This window comes from Orcinus orca, chromosome 10 (assembly GCF_937001465.1).
Source record: "Orcinus orca chromosome 10, mOrcOrc1.1, whole genome shotgun sequence".
Lineage (NCBI taxonomy): Eukaryota > Metazoa > Chordata > Mammalia > Artiodactyla > Delphinidae > Orcinus > Orcinus orca.
The window spans coordinates 20935985-20957870 of NC_064568.1; the positions used below are offsets into that span (position 1 = coordinate 20935985).

General features: G+C 42.4%; 2 protein-coding genes across 5 annotated transcripts in view; one reads left to right on the forward strand and one right to left on the reverse strand.

The window, feature by feature from the left end:
• FRMD4B (FERM domain containing 4B) overlaps positions 1-21886 on the forward strand; it is a 334728-nt gene that overhangs the window by 78459 nt on the left and 234383 nt on the right. The window lies entirely within an intron of this gene.
• LOC105747906 (cytochrome c-like) overlaps positions 378-21886 on the reverse strand; it is a 76737-nt gene continuing 55228 nt past the window's right edge. The window contains exon 2 of the mRNA XM_049715742.1: positions 378-1217. Coding sequence (XP_049571699.1) covers positions 881-1217 — 337 coding nt within the window. The 3' untranslated portion in view covers positions 378-880. The remainder of the gene's footprint in view (positions 1218-21886) is intronic.

Sequence of the window (21886 nt, forward strand, 5' to 3'; positions counted from 1 at the left end):
TTTCTCTAGTTGTGGTGAGTGGGGGCTACTCTTCGTTGGGTGCGCAGGCTTCTCCTTGCTGTGGCCTCTCTTGTGGAGCATGGGCTCTAGGCACATGGGCTCAGCAGTTGTGGCTCTCAGACTCACAGGCTTAGTTGCTCTGCGGCACATGGGATCCTCCTGGACCAGGCCTCGAACCCCTGTCCCCTGCATTGGCAGGCGGATTCTTAATCACTGTGCCACCAGGGAAACCGTGGTTATCTGTCTTACATATTGCAGTATGTATCCCAAACTCGTAATTTATCCCTCCCTCACCCTTTTCACCTTTGGTAACCATAAGTTTATTTTCTTAAATAATTTATTTTATTTTATTATTATTATTTTTTTAGATGGAGAATTTTAATTAAATTGGCATAGTTAAGACCAAAAAAGGTAAAGTGGACATTGTCAGTGTATCTTCAGCCCTTGCCTTAACAGGTGAATGAACACAACTTGAAACACAGGTGAATCTTGCTGGTCTATGAGACAGTGAAGGGAGCTTCTCAATATTTAAGTATATTAATATAACCAGTTATAGAAATCTAAATATAAAACCAATCTCCGATAGGGTTTGAGAAGGCATTCACCATATCCCTGAAAAGTGTAACATTCCTTATTCAAGTTTAATCACCTCTTTAGAAGGGGAAAATAGTGATAGTACTTGCTGAGCCAGAATTACTATCAAAATTCAAAAAGCTGACCATATTCATTTAGCCACGAGCCAATCTTATTTAAATCAGGACAGAAATATTACATCAGCCATTCATGATCTGAATTCTAGTGTATGAGATCAATTTAAATACGGTACACATAAAAAGTCATGAGACATTTGTTCCATAATAAATAAGGCAGTGGCCAACTATTATTCATTAGTAGCTTTTTCGAGATAAGCTATCAAGTCTGCCCTTTCTCCCTTCTTCTTAATGCCAGTGAAGATCATTTTTGTTCCAGAGATGTACTTCTTGGGATTCTCCAAATACTCCATCAGTGTCTCCTCTCCCCAGGTGATGCCTTTGTTCTTGTTGGCGTCTGTGTAAGAGAATCCGACAGCCTGACCTGTCTTTCGCCCAAACAGGCCATGGAGATTTGGCCCAGTCTTGTGCTTGCCTCCCTTTTCCACAGTATGGCACTGGGCACACTTCTGAACAAAAATCTTCTTTCCCTTCTCAACATCACCCTTTTTTTTTTTTTTTTTTTTTTGTGGTATGTGGGCCTCTCACTGCCGTGGCCTCTCCAGTCGCGGAGCACAGGCTCCGGACGCGCAGGCCCAGCGGCCATGGCTCATGGGCCCAGCCGCACCGCGGCATGCGGGATCCTCCCGGACCGGGGCACGAACCTGTGTCCCCTGCATCGGCAGGCGGACTCTCAACCACTGCGCCACCAGGGAAGCCCACCATCACCCATTTTTAAATCATTCTTTCTCCGTGTACGACTAAGACGTTCCCGCTCGCAAGCTGAACGTCCCGCTCTCTAATCTATTTATTTTATTTTTGACTGCGTTGGGTCTTCGTAGCTGTGTGCGCGGGCTTTCTCTAGTTGCGGCGAGCGGGGGCTACTCCTCATTGCGGTGGCTTCTCTTGTTGTGGAGCACGGGCTCTAGGCTCACGGGCTTCAGTAGTTGTGGCTCGTGGGCTCCAGTAGTTGCGGCTCGTGGGCTCTAGAGCTCAGGCTCAGTAGTTGTGGCTCACGGGCTTAGTTGCTCCGTGGCATGTGGGATCTTCCCGGACCAGGGCTCAAACCCGTGTTCCCTGCATTGGCAGGCGGATTATTAACCCCTGCGCTACCAGGGAAGCCCCCATAAGTTTATTTTCTATGTCTGTGGGTCTATTTCTGATTTGTAAGTAAGTTCATTTGTATCTTTTTTTTTAGATTCCACATATAACTGATATCATATGATATTGTTTTTCTCTGCCTGGCTTATTTCACTTAATATGGTAGTCTCTGAACTGCCCTTATCTGCCTAGAAACACATCCTTCAGAAGGAGCTCAATTGTCATAAATCCGCTCCCCGGGAAACTCCAGGGAAGATTGATTCATCACAGGAGAGAAAACTACAGGTCAACACCACACCCAGTCAAAAACCTTGTCACAAACTATCATACCTCTCATCTGTTCTTTTACGGCGCCATTCATCTTTTTTGAAAATCATTTACTCTCCCCTAAGAGGCCTACATGCCCCCTTCCCTTTCCCTGTAAAGATGGTATTTAATCCTGAATTCTCAAGCCACCTCTTTGAGTACTTAATTTATTTTTCGCTGGGTATCTCCCATATATACATGAGCCAAATGTTTATAACCTTCTGCTTGTTTTTCTCTTATTAATCCTTTATTACAGGTGTCTCAGTGAAAAACTCGGAAGAGTAGAGGGAAAAACATTTTTCCTCCTAGACACTAACTTTCCTATATTTTCCTATACTTCCATAATGCAATTTACATAGTGCTTGTTTAATGTCCGTAAGTATAGACTGTATTTACTAGTTCACCATTATGTTACCAAGTCCAGGCTCGTACTGCTTGCCACACAGCAGGCCAGAAAATTGAGAGACGAATTGTTGGGGCAAGGAATAGCAACTTTATTCAGAAAGCCAGCAGATGGAGAAGTTAATGAATAGTTTCCCAAAGAACTGTCTTACCCAAGTTAGAATTCAGGCTTCTTTTATACTAAAAGGGAAGGTCGTGTGGTTGGTTGCTGCAGACTTCTTGGTATTGGAATCCTTTGTTCTTGCAGCTGCCCAGAGGTCAGGTCACAATGTTTCAGTATACCTGCAACAAATATATATATATATATTTTTTGCGGTACGCGGGCCTCTCACTGTTGTGGCCTCTCCAGTTGCGGAGCACAGGCTCCGGACGCACAGGCCTAGCGGCCATGGCTCACCGGCCCAGCCGCTCTGCGGCATGCGGGATCCTCCCAGACCTGGGCACGAACCCGTGTCCCCTGCATCGGCAGGCGGACTCTCAACCACTGCGCCACCAGGGAAGCCCTACCTGCAACAAATCTTATTCTCTGTTCTGCAACTTTTTATCTCTATCGGAATGGAAAAGTGTCATACCTTTAAAGGTCAGAGCCTTGAGAATGGGCTACCCTGTATATTTCAAGCAACATTCTTAACTTGTAGCAAAAGCACTAGAATACAAAGGTTAAAGTGAAAGAAATAGGTGTAATATGGAGTCAGATTTGTTCTTCGCTACTACAATTACATACCCAGCGCGTGTGTGGCCCATTGTAGAAGTCTAATAAGTAGCTTACAGTGGAGGAATATGTCCTGGAAACTAATGAGTTCTATTTCACACCATCTGTGGGAGCTTTCTGAAGCTCTGTGGTGTAATTCTTACTACTGGTTTAATATTTCCTCATGGGGCTTCCCTGGTGGCGCAGTGGTTGAGAGTCCACCTGCCGATGCAGGGGACACGGGTTCGTGCCCCAGTCCGGGAAGATCCCACGTGCCGTGGAGCGGCTGGGCCCGTGGGCCATGGCCGCTGAGCCTGCGCGTCCGGAGCCTGTGCTCCGCGACGGGAGAGGCCACAACAGTGAGAGGCCCGCGTACCGCAAAAAAAAAAAAAAAAAAAAAAAATCCTCATGAACTCTCTTAGTTTGAGTTCCTCCAAAACAGAACCTAAAGCAGGATCTTGGGTGCAGGAGGATAATTTGTGAGATTTCCAGGAAGCAGGAGGGAGGAGTGGGGGCAGCTGTGAGAGCAGGGAAGGAGAAAAAGCCAAGGAAGACATCTCTGTGGGCAACTGGTGCTCATTTCTGCAAGGACCCTGACTGAGGCCCAGAGGCTGGGGCATTTGTCCACAGCTCCCTCGTTGTGGAGGGTTGCCACAGGGTTCTTACCTTCCGTACCTCTACAGAAGCAGAGAAGGACAGTGGAAGCGTTAATGGGAGCCGTCAGATTTGCCAAAAACCCACCTTGGCTGAGACTGAAATCATGAAAATGTCCGGCTACTTGACCAGAAAATGTTTTCTCTTTCATTTCTTATTGTTGAAGTATAGTTTACAATAATTTACAACTTACAAGGATTGACACCACATCTTCTTTAATCCGTCGATGGACATTTAGGTTGCTTCCGTGTCTTGGTCCTTATAAATAGAGCTGCAGTGAACGTCAGGGTGCGTGTATCTTTTCGAATTATGTTTTTTGCTCCACATATAGGCCCATGAATGGGATTGCGGATAATGCTTTCGGGTTTTTTTGCGGTACGCGGAGCTCTCACTGTTGTGGCCCCTCTCCCGTTGCGGAGCACAGGCTCCGGACGCGCAGGCTCAGCGGCCATGATGCTTTCGTTTTGTAAGGAACTTCCATAGTGTACTCCACTGTGGCCGTTACCAACATACATTTCCAAAAACAGCTTAGGAGGGTTGCCTTTTCTCCATGCCCTCTCCTGCATATTTTGTATGTAGATTTTGATGATAGCCATTTAGACTGGTGTGAGGTGATTCCTTGTTCTAGTTTTGATTTGCGGTTTTCTAATAATTAGCCATGTGGTGCATCTTTTCATGTGCATTAAAAAAAAAATCAAAAACAAAACAGTGTGCATTAAATTTACCTCTTGAAATTGGTTTCTTAAAAGTCCGCCCTGATTTGAATTCTTTTTCGATCAGGTACCCCAGGACATTTCTTGAGGGCAGGTGTCCTTTAGAGCAGGGGTCCCCAACCCTCGGGCCTCGACTTGTTAGGAGCCAGGCCTCACAGCAGGAGGTGAACACGGGAGAGCTAGCGCAGCTTCATCTGTGACTCCCCAGCGCTCCCCGTCACTCCCATTGCCACCTGAACCTTTGCTCGCATTACCGACTAAACGATCCCCCCATCTCTCCTATTGCCGCTGGAACCATCCACCCCATCGCTTGCATTACTTCCGGGACCATCCCCGCCCCTGTCCATAAAATTGTCTTCCATGAAACCAGTCCCTGGTGCCGAAAAGGCTGGGGACCCCTGCTTTAGAGCCCCGCAGGCCTTGTTATGAAGTGTCCCTTAGGGGGATACCTAGGACCGGTTTTAAAGTTGTTGTTACGGGAAATGGCCACAAGGTGGCAGCATTTTTTCATGCCCCACTCGGGTTACCGGCAACCAGAGCCTTAGAGAAAGTCCTGTTACTGGGTCGTAGATTCGAGTGGACTGTGGCAGAAGAAACACCCCAAAGCTCGTGTTTCCTTACTTCTTCCTCCTTACCCTTCGCTCCCCGCTCCCCGCACGACAATTCCCAAGCCCTGCCAAAAACGCTATGCTGAGCTTGCTGTCGTGCGGAGGTGGGGAGACTCCGAGGAAGGAGGCTGCCCATGGGAACCCCACCACCAGGAGACTTGGAGACCAGGTGATTTTTCAAAGCTCATGCAGCGTGAGGGTCCACCGACCTTTGGGTGCACTAGGCTTGGTTGAGCTGTAGGAGGGCCCGCCTGCATCTGGAGGTTGTCGTCTGCCTGTCAGGTCCAAGAGAGGCTCATTTGCTGGCACCTGCTTCCCAGTTCCCTCACCTCCACCACGTCTAGACTTGGGACCCAAGGCTGCTCTGGCTCCAGGGATGTGACACCAGCCCAGGTCACCGAGCCCTGAAGGGAATATCGGTGGCCTTTCTTCTCTTTCCTTTTCTTTTGAAATTTAATTTTTATTTTATATTGGAATATAGTTGATTTACAGTGTTGTGTTTGTTTTGGGTGTACTGCAACCTGATTCAGTTATACAGATAGGTATATCTATTGTTTTTAGGATTCTTTTCCCATATAAGGTATTACAGAGTGTTGATTTGTAGGTTTCCCTGTGCTCGACAGTAGGTCCTTTGATTATCACTTACATATATATTACTGTAGATATGTTAATCCCACCCTCCTAATTTATCCCTCCCCATCCCCATCTTGCCCCTTTGGTGGCCATAAGTTCATTTTCTAAGTCTTTGAGTCTTTTTCTGTCTTGCTAGGGAGTGCATGTGTGTCATCTTTTTAGGTTCCTCATTTAAGTGCTATTGTATTTTTTTTTGGTCTGTCTGACTTCACTTCGTATGATAAACTCTAGTTCCATCCATTTTTCTGCAAATGGCCGTCTTTTCTAAACTGATTTTCTAATCTAGGTAGAAATGGGAAGCTGTCCTCTGGAAGTGTATTAAAAAAAATTTTTTTTTAATGTAAAGAGAAAACATCAGTGCAAATTGGGTGCCGACTTTAATGTTTTTTGGAAACAAAAAATTGGCCCTGGGTATGAACCCCTCTGCCTTTGCCATGTTTTCATTTTACTGGAGTGTAGCACTGATCCTCGTGCAGTGAAGAAGCAAATGCCCCTGTGACCCACCCTGAGTTCCCTCCCTTACTTGCCAAATCCTGGTAGAAAGATTCCTGTTTTTTATGTAGATTCGTATTTTCTTTTCTCCGTCTTTCTGTTCAAGATCACTTATTTCTCTTTTTCTTATTATGTAAGCAATGCATTTTTATTCTGGAAATTTTAGAAAATACAAGAAAGATCAAAGAAAGAAATAATAGTCCTTTATATTTTCCTTACTTAGATACAGCCAAGCTCACCTTTTTGTATATTTTCTTTTGGCACTTGATCCAGGTATTATGAAAATGACAGCGTTCTGTTCATAGCATATTTAAAACTCTCACTTATTTTGGACATTTTTCTATATTGATAAATATGGATAAACAGTTTCTGCCCTCCGTACCTCCCACCTCCCTCCATCCTTCTTCGGTTTCTTTCTGCGTTCCTTTCTTTTGTAAAAATAATTCTATCTTTTGTCTGGTTGGAAAAGCAGTCATGTAAAAAAAATACACACACACACAGATATACATATACATGTATACACATGTGTGTGTTTATTAGACCACTCAGAAAGAACTTCTACCATCTAGAGCGGGAGTCAGCTAACTTTTTTCTAAAGGACCAGATAGTCTGTGTTGTAACAACTCAACTGTGCACTATGGTGCAAAAGCAGTCCTAGAGAAAGTGTAAAAGAATGAGCATGACTGTGTTCCAGTAAATCTTTATTTACAAAAAACAGCAGACAATCCTGAAACTGTAGTTTGCTTGGCCCAGTCTAGGGCAAAGCACTAATTATTTAACTTCCAGAAACACATACCTATTTTTTTCCCACAAAAATGGAATCATACTACATAAGCTGTCTTGGATGTATTTAAATATTTATTAGTGTCTGTTACGTGCCAGCTCATAAATAGTGGTGTATACAGTGTTGAACAAGACTGAGAGGCTGTCTGCTCCCGTGGTGTGTACTGCCAGGGACACAGTGAAAATCATAAGCGCTCTGAAAGTCATGGGGGGATGTGGTAGACAAAAGTCAGCATTCTAGTGTATCATAACTTTGGCAACCAATCCCCTATTCAGGGGCATTTAATTTCCTTAATTGTTTCTATTGTAGACTTTCCTGTCGTAAACATTTTAGGATTAAGTCTTTATGAAAAACCGTCATTTTTTACTTGGGCTCAAATTCCTTAAAGTGGAATCCCTGAGTCAAAAGGAATACAAAATTTTTTGGTCTTTTGCTAAGCATTCCCGAAGTACTTTCTAGAAAACTTATACCAACTTACACTTTCACCTGACCTTTTTTTCTTCCCCCCCTTGCTTCGTTTGTGCAGCCAGACTGAGTTTCATGAATTGAGAAAGTAAAATGAAAGTGGCATAAATCTAAGCTGGGAAATAGAAAGGAGATAGGGAATCATTGGTGGGAGAGGAGCCCAGTTTCAGATGTTTTGTCTTCAGGGGTTTCCTGTGATCTGCTCCCTGTGTAATAGTTAGGAATAAATCTCAGAAGTTCTGTAGTGCGAGCTGACACCAGTTATTTACTGCCTTCACCACGTGCCAGAAGCTCTGGTAAGCCCTTCACGTGCATGATCTGAATTAAGCCTCAGAACGGCCTGATGATGGTGGAGCCGGACCACGACCGGGTCTCTTTGAACTAGAGTAGAAATGTCAAGCTGGGAGCCCCGCGGTCTGATTTCTTTGGCTCACACAGTGTGGCCCGGCACAGCATTTAAACATTTATCGACATAGTTCCAAACATTTTAAAACTGGAAAATGTCACAGAAAATCTATCTTTAAAACTTTGGGAAAATTGCAAGACCTGGGCACGCTGGGGTCATACTCCCACTTGCTGACAGTGGGTGTGTCGTGGGGGGCTTCTTCTACACAAGGGACGTGTGTTCTGATGATGATACTATTGAGCTAAGACTAGCGGCCACTAAGAAATTCCTCCTTCAAACCGATAGTAACTCTTTGCTTGGGACACGGCGGGGAGCTGTGGGGAGAATGCATGATGCCCCTCCTTCTTCAAGCCACTTCCTTACTTATTTACTTGCCCGAGTTTGTTGCCTGGATGTTAACTTTGGGACAAGACAGGACTGAGCAGAAGGAGGGCAGATGTGGGTCCAGCCATCACCATGACCCAGCCTAGGCTCTAGAGGAGGGGACGCTGCAGAGGCTCACTTAGGTGAGGGTGTCCCAAGCTGTTGGGGGGACAGCCTGTAAAATGAGTCTTGGTTTCTGGGTGTCTGCCCTCCTCCTCTTACATCCATCTTTCTCATTTCCTGTGTTATTCACCACCTAAATTCTTTTCTAGTACACGTCACCACACGCTTCCTGGCCACGTGGGTCTCCCTACTCCATCTCGCCTTAGGAAGTAGTGGACTTGGCCATTTTCAGACTGTTGTCTTCTTTTCTTAGTACGTCTCTGCCAAATGCTTGCCCCACAGCCTGGCCGTGTGCCCATCTGTTGCCCGCTTGGCGCGTGTGCACCCATTGGTTTTCTGCTAGGAGTGCCTCTGGCATTTGTTCACCTCCTAACTCTCTGTGGCTGGAGGGCACACGGGGCTCTGTCAGACCTAGTGGCTTTGGAAGCCAGAGCTTGGCTATCTCGTCTTCATTTTGTGTTTTGTTTATTTAGAGCCACAGAGCGCAGCGAAGAAGTCACCTTTACGTATGTGCGCTTCCCATACACCAGCCACTGTGCCAGGTGAGGGGTACCAGGAAGGAGAGGGCAGTGAGGGCGTCAGAGGTGCCAGCAGAGGGTATGAACCAGATCAAGTGTGGCATCTGCACCAGCAGGGAGTAGATTCAGAAACTCCTCGCGGCAGAACGCACCAGGTCAGGGAGACTTCTGGAAGGTGCTGCAACCAAAGCCTTCACGCCAGGAGAGAGCTCTTAAAAACACCCAAAGTCAGGGCTTTTAATGTCCATCCTGTTCCAGCCCCACTTCCTCCTTAAGCCCACCTGAGTGCCTCTGTCTTCAACGAACTCTTCTGTCTCCAAACTTCTGTCCAGTACAGAAGCCATTAGCCACCCGTGGCTGCCGATATCTGCAGTGTGACCAGGCTAAGTTGAGACGTAATGTAAATATAAACTACACGCGGGGTTTGAAGGCTTAGGACACACACAAAGATAGAATGTAAGATATCACGTTAATAAACGCATATTGCTTACACATCGAAATGACATTATTTGGCTATATTGGATTAAATATATTATTCTGTCTTTTTACTTTTATTAATATGGCTATTAGAAATTTGAAAACTACATATGGACATCTCATTTGTGGCTCAAGGGAGAGTCCCGCTGTAGAGCCCTCCCTGACTCAGCCACATCAAATATGGTTCTCTGTGACTTCGCCGTGTATCTGTTACATATACATATATATATGTGTGTGTGTGCGTGCGTGCGTGTAAGTATAGTATATATTCTCAGTCTCTCTAAGTAGGTAGAAGACAGGACTAATGTCTCGTCTCGTTCCTCTGTGTTTCCTCACTCTCTGCCCTGCCAAAGTGCCCCTTTTGCTATTAAAGATCCAATGTGTGTTTGATAACAATTCTTTCATTCATTTGACAAATATTTGTTGAACTCAGACTCTGTGCCAGGTTCCCCTGGGAACTTAATAAACTTTAACTCAAAACCTGGCGTAGGGAAAAAGAATGTAGGAATTATCAACTTTATTTTGCAAGATAAGGAAATTGGGGTAAAAAGTTTAAGTGATTTGCTCAAGGTGACCCACTAGGTGAGGGGCAGGAAACAGGATTCCAGAACTCTTTTTTTGTGTGGCTCCAAATCATGTCCAGCATGCTGATCCTGTTGAGAATCCTTCACCCCAGCCCAGGTGCACCCTAAATCCTGTCTTCTTGTTTGTATATGTGCACTTATTACAACGCTCTCTAATCGTCCATCTTTCCCGATAGACTCTGAATGGGAGGACAGGAACTATGTCTCTGCTGATCCCTGTTGCGTCCCTGGGGCCTCGCACATGCCTGGCACCTCGTAAGCACTTAGTAAATGTCTGTTGAAGATATTTAGTAATAAACGAGTGTGCCTTCTCCCTCCCACCGTTATAAAATTCATGTTGAATTCCATTTTCCTGGAGAGGATACAAATTGGAATAAAGCTCTATAGCTGCTTTCTCAACAACTGAAATATTGTAAACATTCATTTTGTATTTTATTTATTTAGAGCTCTACAATGCAAAAAAGAAATCCATTTAGAGTCTGGGGAAGAAGTCTCTCTTTCCCTGCCGGTTTTGCTTTTATCTTATCTCACCTACATGACAAAACCAACCACCTGTCTTTTGTCAAAATACACTATGCATCCTCATAACAGCTGTGTGCTAGCTGCTGCCAGGGCCTTGGTGCAAACCTGGGACTGATGGGTTTTTAAAATTATCTTGGCATAACTTATTTGCCATAGAGTATCTGAACGGATTGTAACATGCCAGGACCACCTAATGGTTATAAGACCGGAAACCATCCTGCCCACCAGGAAAGAAAGGTAGCCAGACATGGAGAGAAGAACACTGAGCTACAAAGCATTAGAAGTGGTTACTGGTCTCAGCTTTGTCATTACTATCTCTGTAACCTTGAATGAGCCATGCTTCCTCATTGTCATGAACCTAGTTCTCATATCTATAAAATTGAGGACATTGAAATAGATCAGAAAGGACAGCAACATGGCATACGTACCACCCTGCTGTTGCTGTCTTCCATTGCAGACATTGCTAATCAATCACAATTTACTTTCCATTGATCCAGGGTACAGCTTCATAAACCTTATCACAGCACTGCTTACACTGTCACTCATCAGTCACTGACCATTGCCAGGCAAACAGTCCTTTTTCTCTTTTTGTGCAGGGTAGGGAGAAGAGAAGAAATCACAGTAGGACAGCTTTTATTCTTAAAAACCTTCCCTGCGTTAGCTGGAAGTCACCAGCGTGGTCATGATGATATCGCAAACAATCCTCTGAGATGACCCTGGTGTGGAAAGGTCATTGAGCCCTTCTGGTTCCTGGCAACACTGAGGTGGCAGAGCTCTGAATGGGCTGAGACTTCGAGGGAATTGGCCAGGGACCGTATCCTTTCTGAAGCTCCACTAGTGGGTCATCATCAGGACTTGGTAGGGAAGGGGGCTGCAGCCTTGTTTCTTGGGACAATACCCAAAACTCTGAGATATTTGCTGGATTGTGGGAACTTCTTCCTAGTGGTTAGAACACCAGTATCTGGCTCTCCAGACAGCTGTTTACATTTGGATTTCTTTGGGCTAGTTTCGTGTAGTGGAAAAGGCAACTGGGGAATGACTTTTCCTGGCAGAAGTACTATTAGGTGAAATAAAGCCACAGACTTTATTGACTCTTTTTAAAGAATAAGAACATATGCATAGATCAGTGTCCAAAAGGATAAAATCATGATGGCTAATGTGGGTTTTTTTGCCTTTCTTTTTTTAAAAATTTTATATTGGAGTATAGTTGATTTACAGTGTTGTGTTAGTTTCAGCTGTACAGCAAAGTGATTCAGTTATACATATATTTATTCTTTTTCAGATTCTTTTCCCATATAGGTTATTACGAGTATTGAGTAGAGTTTCCTGTGCTATACAGAAGATCCTGTTGATGATCTGTTTCATATATAGTAGTGTGTATATGTTAATCCCAACCTCCTTATTTATCCTTCCCTCCCCACCTTTCCCCTTTGGTAAGCCTAGGTTCGTTTTCTAAGTCTGTGAGTCTCTTTCTGTTTTGTAAATAAGTTCATTTGTATCATTTTTTCAGATTTCACTTATAAGTGATATCATATATTTATCTTTCTCTGTCTGACTGACTTAGTATGATCATCTCTAGGTCCATCCATGTTGCTGCAAATGCCATTATTTCATTCTTTCTTATGGCTGAGTAATATTCCATTGTATATATGTGCCACATCTTTACATGATGGCTAACGTTTATTGAGTGTCTGCTAACTGCCAGGCAGTGTGTGAAATGCTTTTCAAATTCCATCCCACCTCATTCTCACAACAGCACGAAGAGATGAGTGTCCCTGTCAGCCCCATTTTGCTGACAAGGGCACTGAAGCTGAGGAGGGCGTAGTAACTTCTCCATGGTCACAAGCTTGTTAAACAAATAAGCAAGGATATGAAGCCAAGTGTGTGACTCCAAAAGCAGCCCTCTTAGCTTCTGCATCATACTGCCCCACCCAGAGTTTGAAAGTGATTGTCTCAGAGTCTTGAGATTAGAGGCGATTCAGCGATTTTTTTTCTTTGTGCTTTTCTGAGTTTTCAAAATTTTCTACATTGAACCTATATAACTGTAGAAAACAGAGGGAAAAGTCTTAAAAAGAAAAAACTCACAAGACAATGAATCTGGAGTCAGAGTTAGAAGATCTGAATTTAATACCCAGCTGTTTTTAACAGATTGTCTAACCTTAAGCTGGTAATTTCCCTTGTCTCAGTCTTGGTTTCCTTTTCTATAAAATGTGATCATTGGACTGAAAGATCTGTAAGATTCCTTCTGGGCTGGAAATTATATACATGTATTTGGGCAGGGGTTAGGAGGTAGTATCTAGTAGATGCATTCATCAGCTTTTTCTTTTCCACCTGGGAGGTGATGATTATATAAGAGTGAGCAACTCTTTGGGGACCATATGGTATAAAAAATTCAGAGCGGTTTCTGTGTGAGTGCTCTAGAAGCACAATAGCTCAATTTTATTACAACTATGAGTTTCTCAAAACAAATGTGTTAGAACATGACCTTGGTTGTCATCATGGGACTCTTCATACAGAGCTTGGCCTTTTCTTTTCTTTTTTTTTTTTTTACATCTTCATTGGAGTATAATTGCTTTACAATGGTGTGTTAGTTTCTGCTCCATAACAAAGCGAATCAGCCATACATATACACATGTTCCCATATCCCCTCCCTCTTGCGTCTCCCTCCCTCCCACCCTATCCCACCCCTCTAGGTGGTCACAGAGCACCGAGCTGATCTCCCTGTGCTATGCAGCTGCTTCCCACTAGCTATCTACCTTACGTTTGGTAGTGTATATATGTCCATGCCTCTCTCTTGCTTTGTCACAGCTTACCCTTCCGCCTCCCCATGTCCTCAAGTCCATTCTCTAGTAGGTCTGTGTCTTTATTCCTGTCTTACCCCTAGGTTCTTCATGACATTTTTTTTTTCTTAAATTCCATATATATATGTTAGCATACGGGATTTGTCTTTCTCTTTCTGACTTACTTCACTCTGTATGACAGACTCTAGGGCTATCCACCTCATTACAAATAGCTCAATTTCATTTCTTTTTATGGCTGAGTAATATTCCATTGTATATATGTGCCACATCTTCTTTATCCATTCATCCGATGATGGACACTTAGGTTGCTTCCATGTCCTGGCTATTGTAAATAGAGCTGCAATGAACATTTTGGTACATGACTCTTTTTGAATTATGGTTTTCTCAGGGTATATGTCCAGTAGTGGGATTGCTGGGTCTGGCCTTTACTATATAGTCCATGTCTGTCATCAATGTCTGTCTGGTTGTCTAGTTTAAATTTAGTGGTTTTGTGGTGTTGAGGTTGTGATGGGATTGTTAGAGTTGAATACATGATGTTTTATTAATTTAGTCACGTTTATAGATCTTGAGAGGCCTGCAGTGATAAAAATCTGAGTTATACATTGCATTAAGCAGAGTTATATAAAGCCTGTTGAATATTAATTTTGTAATGATTCACCTTACAGTTTTATGAGACTAGATATAAAAAGATACCATGAATAATTGAGCCCATGATTTATAAAATGAAGTCTAGGGAAGAAAGAGTAATTGGAAGTGAAAAGAGCAAAGCTTTTCCCTTTGCTGAGATCAAGTTAATTCAATCTCAGCCCCTTCCTGCCAATTCAGGTCCCCTAGGTTCTTAGAGCATTAGACGAATGTATAGTAAAAAATACAAAGCAAATACAATGTGGATATTTTCTACCATATTACTGCTTTCATTATTTTTAGTTTAGCCTCTAAATATATTTGATTTTTATCATCTGAATATTTTATAAGTCTTTTTATAAATCTTTTTCCAGGTTATATTTTTCAAAAATTGTTTCTAAAATAAAGCAAGTTCTTGCACGTGAGAGATGAAATTACTTATATCTCTTACCTCTCAAATTGCCCTTTGCAGAAGTTATATAGATGGGCAATAAGCATGTTAAAAGATGCTCAACATTATTCGCCTCAAGGAAACCCACATTCAAACCACAATGAAATACCACCTCATACCTATCAAAATGGATAAAATTAAAAGACTGACAATACCAAGTGTTGGTGAGGACATGGGGCAACTGGAACTCTCATACACTGCTGGGAGGAATGTAAAATTGTAAAACCACATTGGATCACCGTTTTCAGTTTTTATAAGATTAAAAATACCCTTACCATAGGACCTGGCCGTTCCACTCCAAAGTATTCACAGAAAAAAAAGATGTGAGACACACAGACACAATGGAATGTTACTTGGCCATGCAAAGAATGAAATTTTGCCATTTGCAACAACATGGATAGACTTGGAGGGTATTATGCTAAGTGAAATAAGTCAGACAGAGAAAGACAAGCACTGTATGACATCATTTGTATGTGGAACCTAAAAATACAACAAACTAGTTGAATATAACAAAAAAGAAACAGACTCGCAGATAAACAGAGCAAACCAGTGCTTACCAGAGGGGAGAGGGAGAGGGGCAGGATAGGGGTAGGGGTTTTAGAGGTACAAACTATTGTGTATAAAATAAGCTGCAAGGATATATTGTACACACAGGGACTATAGTCAATATTTTGTAATAAGTATAAATGAAATAGAACTTTTAAAAATTGTGAATCACTACGATGTACACCTGAAACTTATATCATGTTGTACATCAACTATACCTCAGTTAAAAAAGAAAACCCGACAAATGTCCATCAGTAGATGAATGGCTAAACAAATTGGGGTATAGTCATACAACAGAATACTGTAACATAAGACAACACAATAAAAACGAACAAACTACTGATATGTGTAACAACGTGACTATATCTCAGAAATATGCTGAGTGAAAGGAGCCAGATGCAAAAAAAATTCAGACTGTCTAATTTCATTCGTATGAGATTCTAGAAAAAGCACGTCAATATATAGTGACAGGAAGCAGATCAGTGCCTTCCTGGGGCAGAGGTAGGAGGTGTAAAGGGGGGAATGGAGTATGGAGGGACATGAAGGAACTTCTCAGGGGATGAAACGTGCTCTATCTTAATTGTGGTGGTAGGTACAGGAGTATATATGTATTTGTCAAAATCCAATGAACTGAACACTTAAAATGGGAGTATTTTATTATATGTAAATTATACCTCAAAAACGTTGATTTTGAAAATGGCTTTTGCAGTATCTCTCTTGCTGGTTCATTAACGTCTCTAGACGACCTAAGATCTTGATTCTAAATCAAGTTTCCGTATTTACTCATTGTGGGATCGTGGCTCTCATACTCCATATATAAAATAGGTATAATTACTACATTTGGCCAAGCTTTTGGAGTTGCCCTGAGGAACAGAAGAGATGGTGAATGTGTAAAAGTGATTTTTGAATCATGATACTCTGCAGAAAATTAGCTGTCACTCCCACTTTGTAGTTCACTCTGCAAGTCAGAGTGAAATTACCTTGAAATGGTGCCCCATCTAAAATTTCAGACAGTTGATCCTCTTACCTGGGCCCCAAATGAACTCTCCCCGTACTGAATGCCAGGCCAGAGCCAGAGAATCCTAGCAGATTTTCTTAGCACTTTTAAAATATCCGCCTGCCTCAGTCCGTGTGACATACCGATCAACCCACTCAGGCTCTGAGCCTTTCACTTCCAGCGGTGACAACCTACACAATTGTTCCCCCGAGTCAAGACACACTGTATGAGTCATCTTAGCTTGCCAACTAGGTTTAAGTTTCATTTGACATCGTCGAAGAATCTTCTGTTTCCAGAGCAATGAACTCTGTGTCGGAGGCTAACCTAGTTGTGGGTAACAACGAAGATATTTATATATAGAGAGAGATGTCCCTTCTGCAAATGAACAACTTGTCTTCTGGGCAACGAGTTGACTTTGAATGGACAAGGAACATTGAAAAGTTGGGCCCTGATTTAATCTGAAGCAACACGGGCATTCGATTGACAAAAAGTCACTCAGTATCTACTATGTGCTGTGTTCTAGGCCCTGGGGCTTTAGCACTGAATAGGAAAAGCAAGATCTTCTTCCTCACAGAGCTTACCTTCTCTTTGCGGGGAGGAAACGAGCAGTCAAACAATGAGACTTAAGGATCCTACAGGATATAAATAGGGGGAGAGAAAACACAAATATAGGTTGATGGTATTTAGGATACAGTGGTCAGGGAAGGTCTCGTGTGTTGGGTTGGAACGATGAGATGGAGCCAGCTGTGGGACAAGCTGGAGAAACAGTGATCTAAGGAAGCAGTGGGGACGGCAAGTTAGAACGGGCTTGGCAAAGGAAGGAAGGAAAAGGAGGCCAATGCGAGAAGTACTGAGGGTGAAGGGAAGATTGTCGTGACATAAGGTTTGAGAGGTGAAGAGGGGATGGAGTTTATGTTTTATTCTGTGAAAATCAGGAGACACTGAAGAGTTTTAAGTGGGGGAGGGAAATGATCTACTATATAAATATGGCCACCGTGAGAAGAAGGAATTGACTCGGGCCCGGGTCAAGGGGGGCAGTTAGCATGAAGGCTGTGGAAGTAGTCTAAGGGAGACGTGACGGTGGCTTGGACTAGGAATGGCATTGGAAATAAGGAGAGAGGAACAAATAGAGGGAGCGTGTTTGAGAGGTAGTGCTGCTAGGATTTGATGAATGGGAAGAGGGGTGATGAAGAAAGAGAATGCATGGTTTTATGGCTGGAGCAACCAGGAGGTGATGGGAGTCTTTCTTAGGAGACCACCTAGAGTGTCTGCTTACAGTGTCTGCATCCTTTGTCTGCCGTTAGAGCAGTGACCGAATTACTCTGAAGACTGAAACAGCAGTAAGTATTTGTAAATATCCTGTGACGTGAACTCTCTGGTTGTAAAGACTATATCATCTCCCTTCTCTGATTCGCTAGACATGCTAATAAGTGGGCGCTGGAAATGTTAACTTCTAGTCACAACCTTCTTTTGCTAAAGCCATTTTCAGCAGACACCAGTTCAGGGCAAGATCCAAACCTCTCTGGCTTCTGTAGTTTATTGCTGGTATGTCACTGTTCACTACATGCTCACTACAGGGAGAGGGCTCTGATGAATTGACATTCGCTCTGGGAGACTTTTGAGAAGGTTGCCTATTTTTGTTAATTATGGCTCGTGAATTACTTGGTCAGAAATTTTGAAACCCAGAAGTCTAAAAAAATTATGAGGTATTATTAAATATTGCTAATTTCTCTATGTGGTATGAGATTTTGGCTGCGATTGGATCTTTGGGCTGTTTAGTTCCATGTTTATCATCTTGTAGAGAGTCACAGGTCCAGTTCTGCCTATTAAAGCAAATTTTAAGTTTGTTTCAAACAATCTGTTGGATGAGCATGTGTTGAGACCTTGTTGTTTGTTCTCTATTCATGGGCAGTAAAGTAGTGAGCTTAGCACTGGAATACAAGCATCTTAGCTTGTGAAAATAATGTCTGAGTAACAGTGGGAAATGTTATCTTTTAAAATGTTCTGAATTATTTTCTTTTCCATTATAAAAATAATATATGATCATCCTAAAAATTTTGGAAGGTACAAAATAAAACTCAGCCATAGCCCAATCGTGAAGAACTCCATGAGATGTTGAAGTTTCTCATAAACTGGAAGGGCTGGAACGAGCTTGTTCATGGATCTGCACCATCTTCTCATTTTGCCTATGAAGAAACTGAGGCCCAGGGCAGCAATGAGTCGAGAACCCAGGTTTCCTCACTACCAGTTTTGAACTGCTTCCCTGATTGTTTATATGGCTTCATAAGTACTTCACATTCTTGGGTTCTCACTGGAGGCACAAGGATCTGCTACCCCCTTTTTAAAAAAAAAAAAAAAATTATTTATTTATTTTGGGTTGCATTGGGTCTTCATTGCTGCACGCTGGCTTTCTCCAGTTGCCGCCTGCGGGGGCTACTCTTCCTTGCAGTGCGCAGGCTTCTCACTGCGGTGGCTTCTCTTGTTGCAGAGTATGGCCTCTAGGCGCGCGGGCTTCAGTAGTTGTGGCACGCAGCCTTAGTAGTTGTGGATCGCCAGCTTTGGAGTTCAGGCTCAGTAGTTGTGGCACTCGGGCTTAGTTGCTCCGCACATGTGGGATCTTCCCGGACCAGGGCTTGAACCCTTGTGTCCTTCATTGGCAGGCAGATTCTTAACCACTGTGCCACCAGGGAACACCCCCCCGCGCCACCCCCCCCCCTTCTTGAGTTAAGGGCCTGTGACACATCTTGTCACTGAGCATACGCGTGGCTCCATCTGCCCCCTGGTGTTCGGGAGGCTGAATGGTCTTTTCTTCTTTTTGCTTCTTCCCCGTGGTTCTTAAGTAAGGATGGCATTAAATTGCCTTGATCTAGGTGAGTAGTTCTTAAAGAATGGTTTTTGGACTACCGCATCAGAATTATCTAGGGTACTTGTTGAAAATGAAGACTCCTGTGCCTCTACCCAGGCTTGTGGAATCACAATCTCTAGGGGTGGGACTGGGAATCTGACTTCTTAAACTCAGATCCACTGAAAAATAATACTTTATCAAGAGGAATAAAACTTTTTATATTTTATCATTCAAATTGTCTTCTCTATGTTGGATAAATAGAGGGATGGATAGATAGATAGATATATTGATGGATAGATGTATAGGTGTTTGTAAATGGATAAAAAGTTTCTGTTTCCATGCAGAGAAACTCTTAATGGTTATCTTTTAGGTATAAAAATGGAGTGAATGGGAGAGTGGGGCTTTCTCTGTTCTAAGACACTTAGAAACCTGGATACACAGACCATAGATGTGTTTAGAATTCCTAAACACATTATAAGTATTTGTGCAGTTAAGCTATTTCTTTGAGAGACTAGAAATATCTATGTAATATTATTTAATTTGCTAGCGTGTGTATGGCCAGTGGGAGAAAGGGAATACTCCATAGCTGATATAAGAGGACACAGAAGGAACAACCAGGGGGCTCAGGGGAGATCAGAGTTAGTTTATTTATTCACTTACTCATTTATTCAGCAAATATTCATTGAAAAACACCTAGTGTGTGCCAGAAACTGTTTGAGGTGCTGAGGACACAGGAGAGAACAAGTCAGCAGGGTCCCTGATCATGTAGCACTTCTAGTCTACTATGGGAAACACCAATAAAGAGTTAAACAAGATAACTGCAAATGGTGACAAATGCTGTGAAGAAATAAAGGAGCTGTACCATTATGAATGATCAGAGGGCCATTCTCTTGTGGACAGGGATGGTCCCTCAGAGATGACATCTCAACTGAGACCCTAATGGTAAGAAGAAACCAGCCAGGGGCATACCTGGGCAATAAGGTTCCAGAAAAGGGAAGCTGCATGGACAAAGGTCCCAACGTGGATTAGCTTGTTGAGTTTGGGGTACATTAAGAAAACTTGTGTGGCTAAAGCTTAATGAATAACAGAAGATACAAGATACAGTTTAAGAGGAAAACAGCACCAAGCCATGTATTATAATCATGCCAGAGTAAAGAATTTGAATTTCATTCTAAGTGTAATAGAAAGTCCTAGCAGAGCTACACTGAGAGAGGGATGAGTTGATATCTTTGGATTTGGGTTTTTTTTAAAATCACTGCAGCACTCAAAATTATGTAGAAACGTACAGTAAATTGTAAATAGATGTGCAAATACTTGGAAATCATTAAAGAAATGGTAAGATATACCATATACATGGAAGGGGAAGATCAATATCATAAAATGTCGATGTTTACAACAAAGTATTTATAAATTCATTGCAGTTCTAAGCAAAATCCCAACAGCATTCTAAAATTTGACTGGCAGTGTAAAAATTCACGAATTTATTAACAAGGGAGTTTTGCAAAAGGAGAAAAAAAGAGTTAGGACTCCACTAACTATCAAAATCTATTATAAACTCTTAGTAATTAAGATACTGTGTTTTTGGTGAAAGGGTACAGAAAAATAGATGAGTGGTGCAGAATAGAGAGCCCAGTGATAAGCTGAACAAAATGGATGTTTCTGTATGATACAGGAGGACTTGGAAGTCCCAGTGGAAAACATATAGAATCAAGAGTAAATGGTGTTGGAACAATTGGTTTTCCATACGAAAAAAATGATATATTTTTTTTCTGTGAGTCTGTTACTTTTTTGTTGTATTCACTAGTTGTATGTTTTTTAGATTCCACATGTGATATATGGTATTTGTCATTCTCTGTCTGACTTATTTTACTTTACATAATTCCCTCCAAGTCCATCCATGTTGTTGCAAATGGCAACATTTTATTCATTTTTTATGGCTGAGTAGGATTCCATTGTGTGTGTATATATATACACACACACCACATCTTTGTCCATTCACCTGTTGTTGGGTAGATGCTGCTGGTACTACTTTGAACTCCAAGAAGATGTGACCACTTTTTTTTGCTTCATTTCTCTACTGCCCAGAAGTTCTTCCTAGTATAACACTTGCCCCTGTTGCTTCCTTTGTCTTCCAAGTTATGAAATTGTCATCTAAAGAAGCCAGGAATTTGTCAGCTGCTCACACTTTTAGCAAAATGAGATGCTCAACTGATGTCTAAACAATTTCAGTCCTCTTTATCCCCATCCCTCCAGTTATGCTCCCACACCTTTCTTTTTCTGAGCATTTTGATTATTGTGATAAAATATACTTAACATAAAATTTACCATTGTAATTATTATTATTATTATTATTATTTTTTGCGGTACGCGGGCCTCTCACTGTTGTGGCCTCTCCCATTGCGGAGCACAGGCTCCGGACGCGCAGGCTCAGCGGCCATGGCTCACGGGCCCAGCTGCTCCGCGACACGTGGGATCCTCCCAGACCGGAGCACGAACCCGTGTCCCCTGCATCGGCAGGCGGACTTTCAACCACTGCGCCACCAGGGAAGCCCCATTGTAATTATTTTTAAATGTACAATTCAGTGGCATTAAGTACACTCACAATGTTGTACAACCGTCACCACCTCTGTCTCTAGAATCTTTTTCATCAGCTCATACTGAAACTCTGTGACCATCAAACAGTAACTTCCCATTCCTCAGTCCCCTCATCCCCCGATGACCTCTGTTCTACTTTCTCTATGAATTTGACTCTAGGAACCTCATACAAGTGGAATCAAACAATATTTATCCTTTTGCATCTGGCTTATTCCACTCACCGTAATGTTTTTTTTTTTCTCACCATAATGTTTTAAAGATTCAGTCACATTGCAGCGTGTATCAGAATTTCATTCTTTTAAAGAATGGATACTATTCCATTGTATGTATATACCACATTTTGTTAACCCATTCATTCGTTTATGGACACTTGGGTTGTTTCTACCTTTCTGCTGTTGTGAACAATATAACAGATAATGCAGCTATGAACATGGTGTACAAATATCTGTTTGAGTCCCTGCTTTCAGTACTTTCTGGTAACATACCCAGAAGTGGA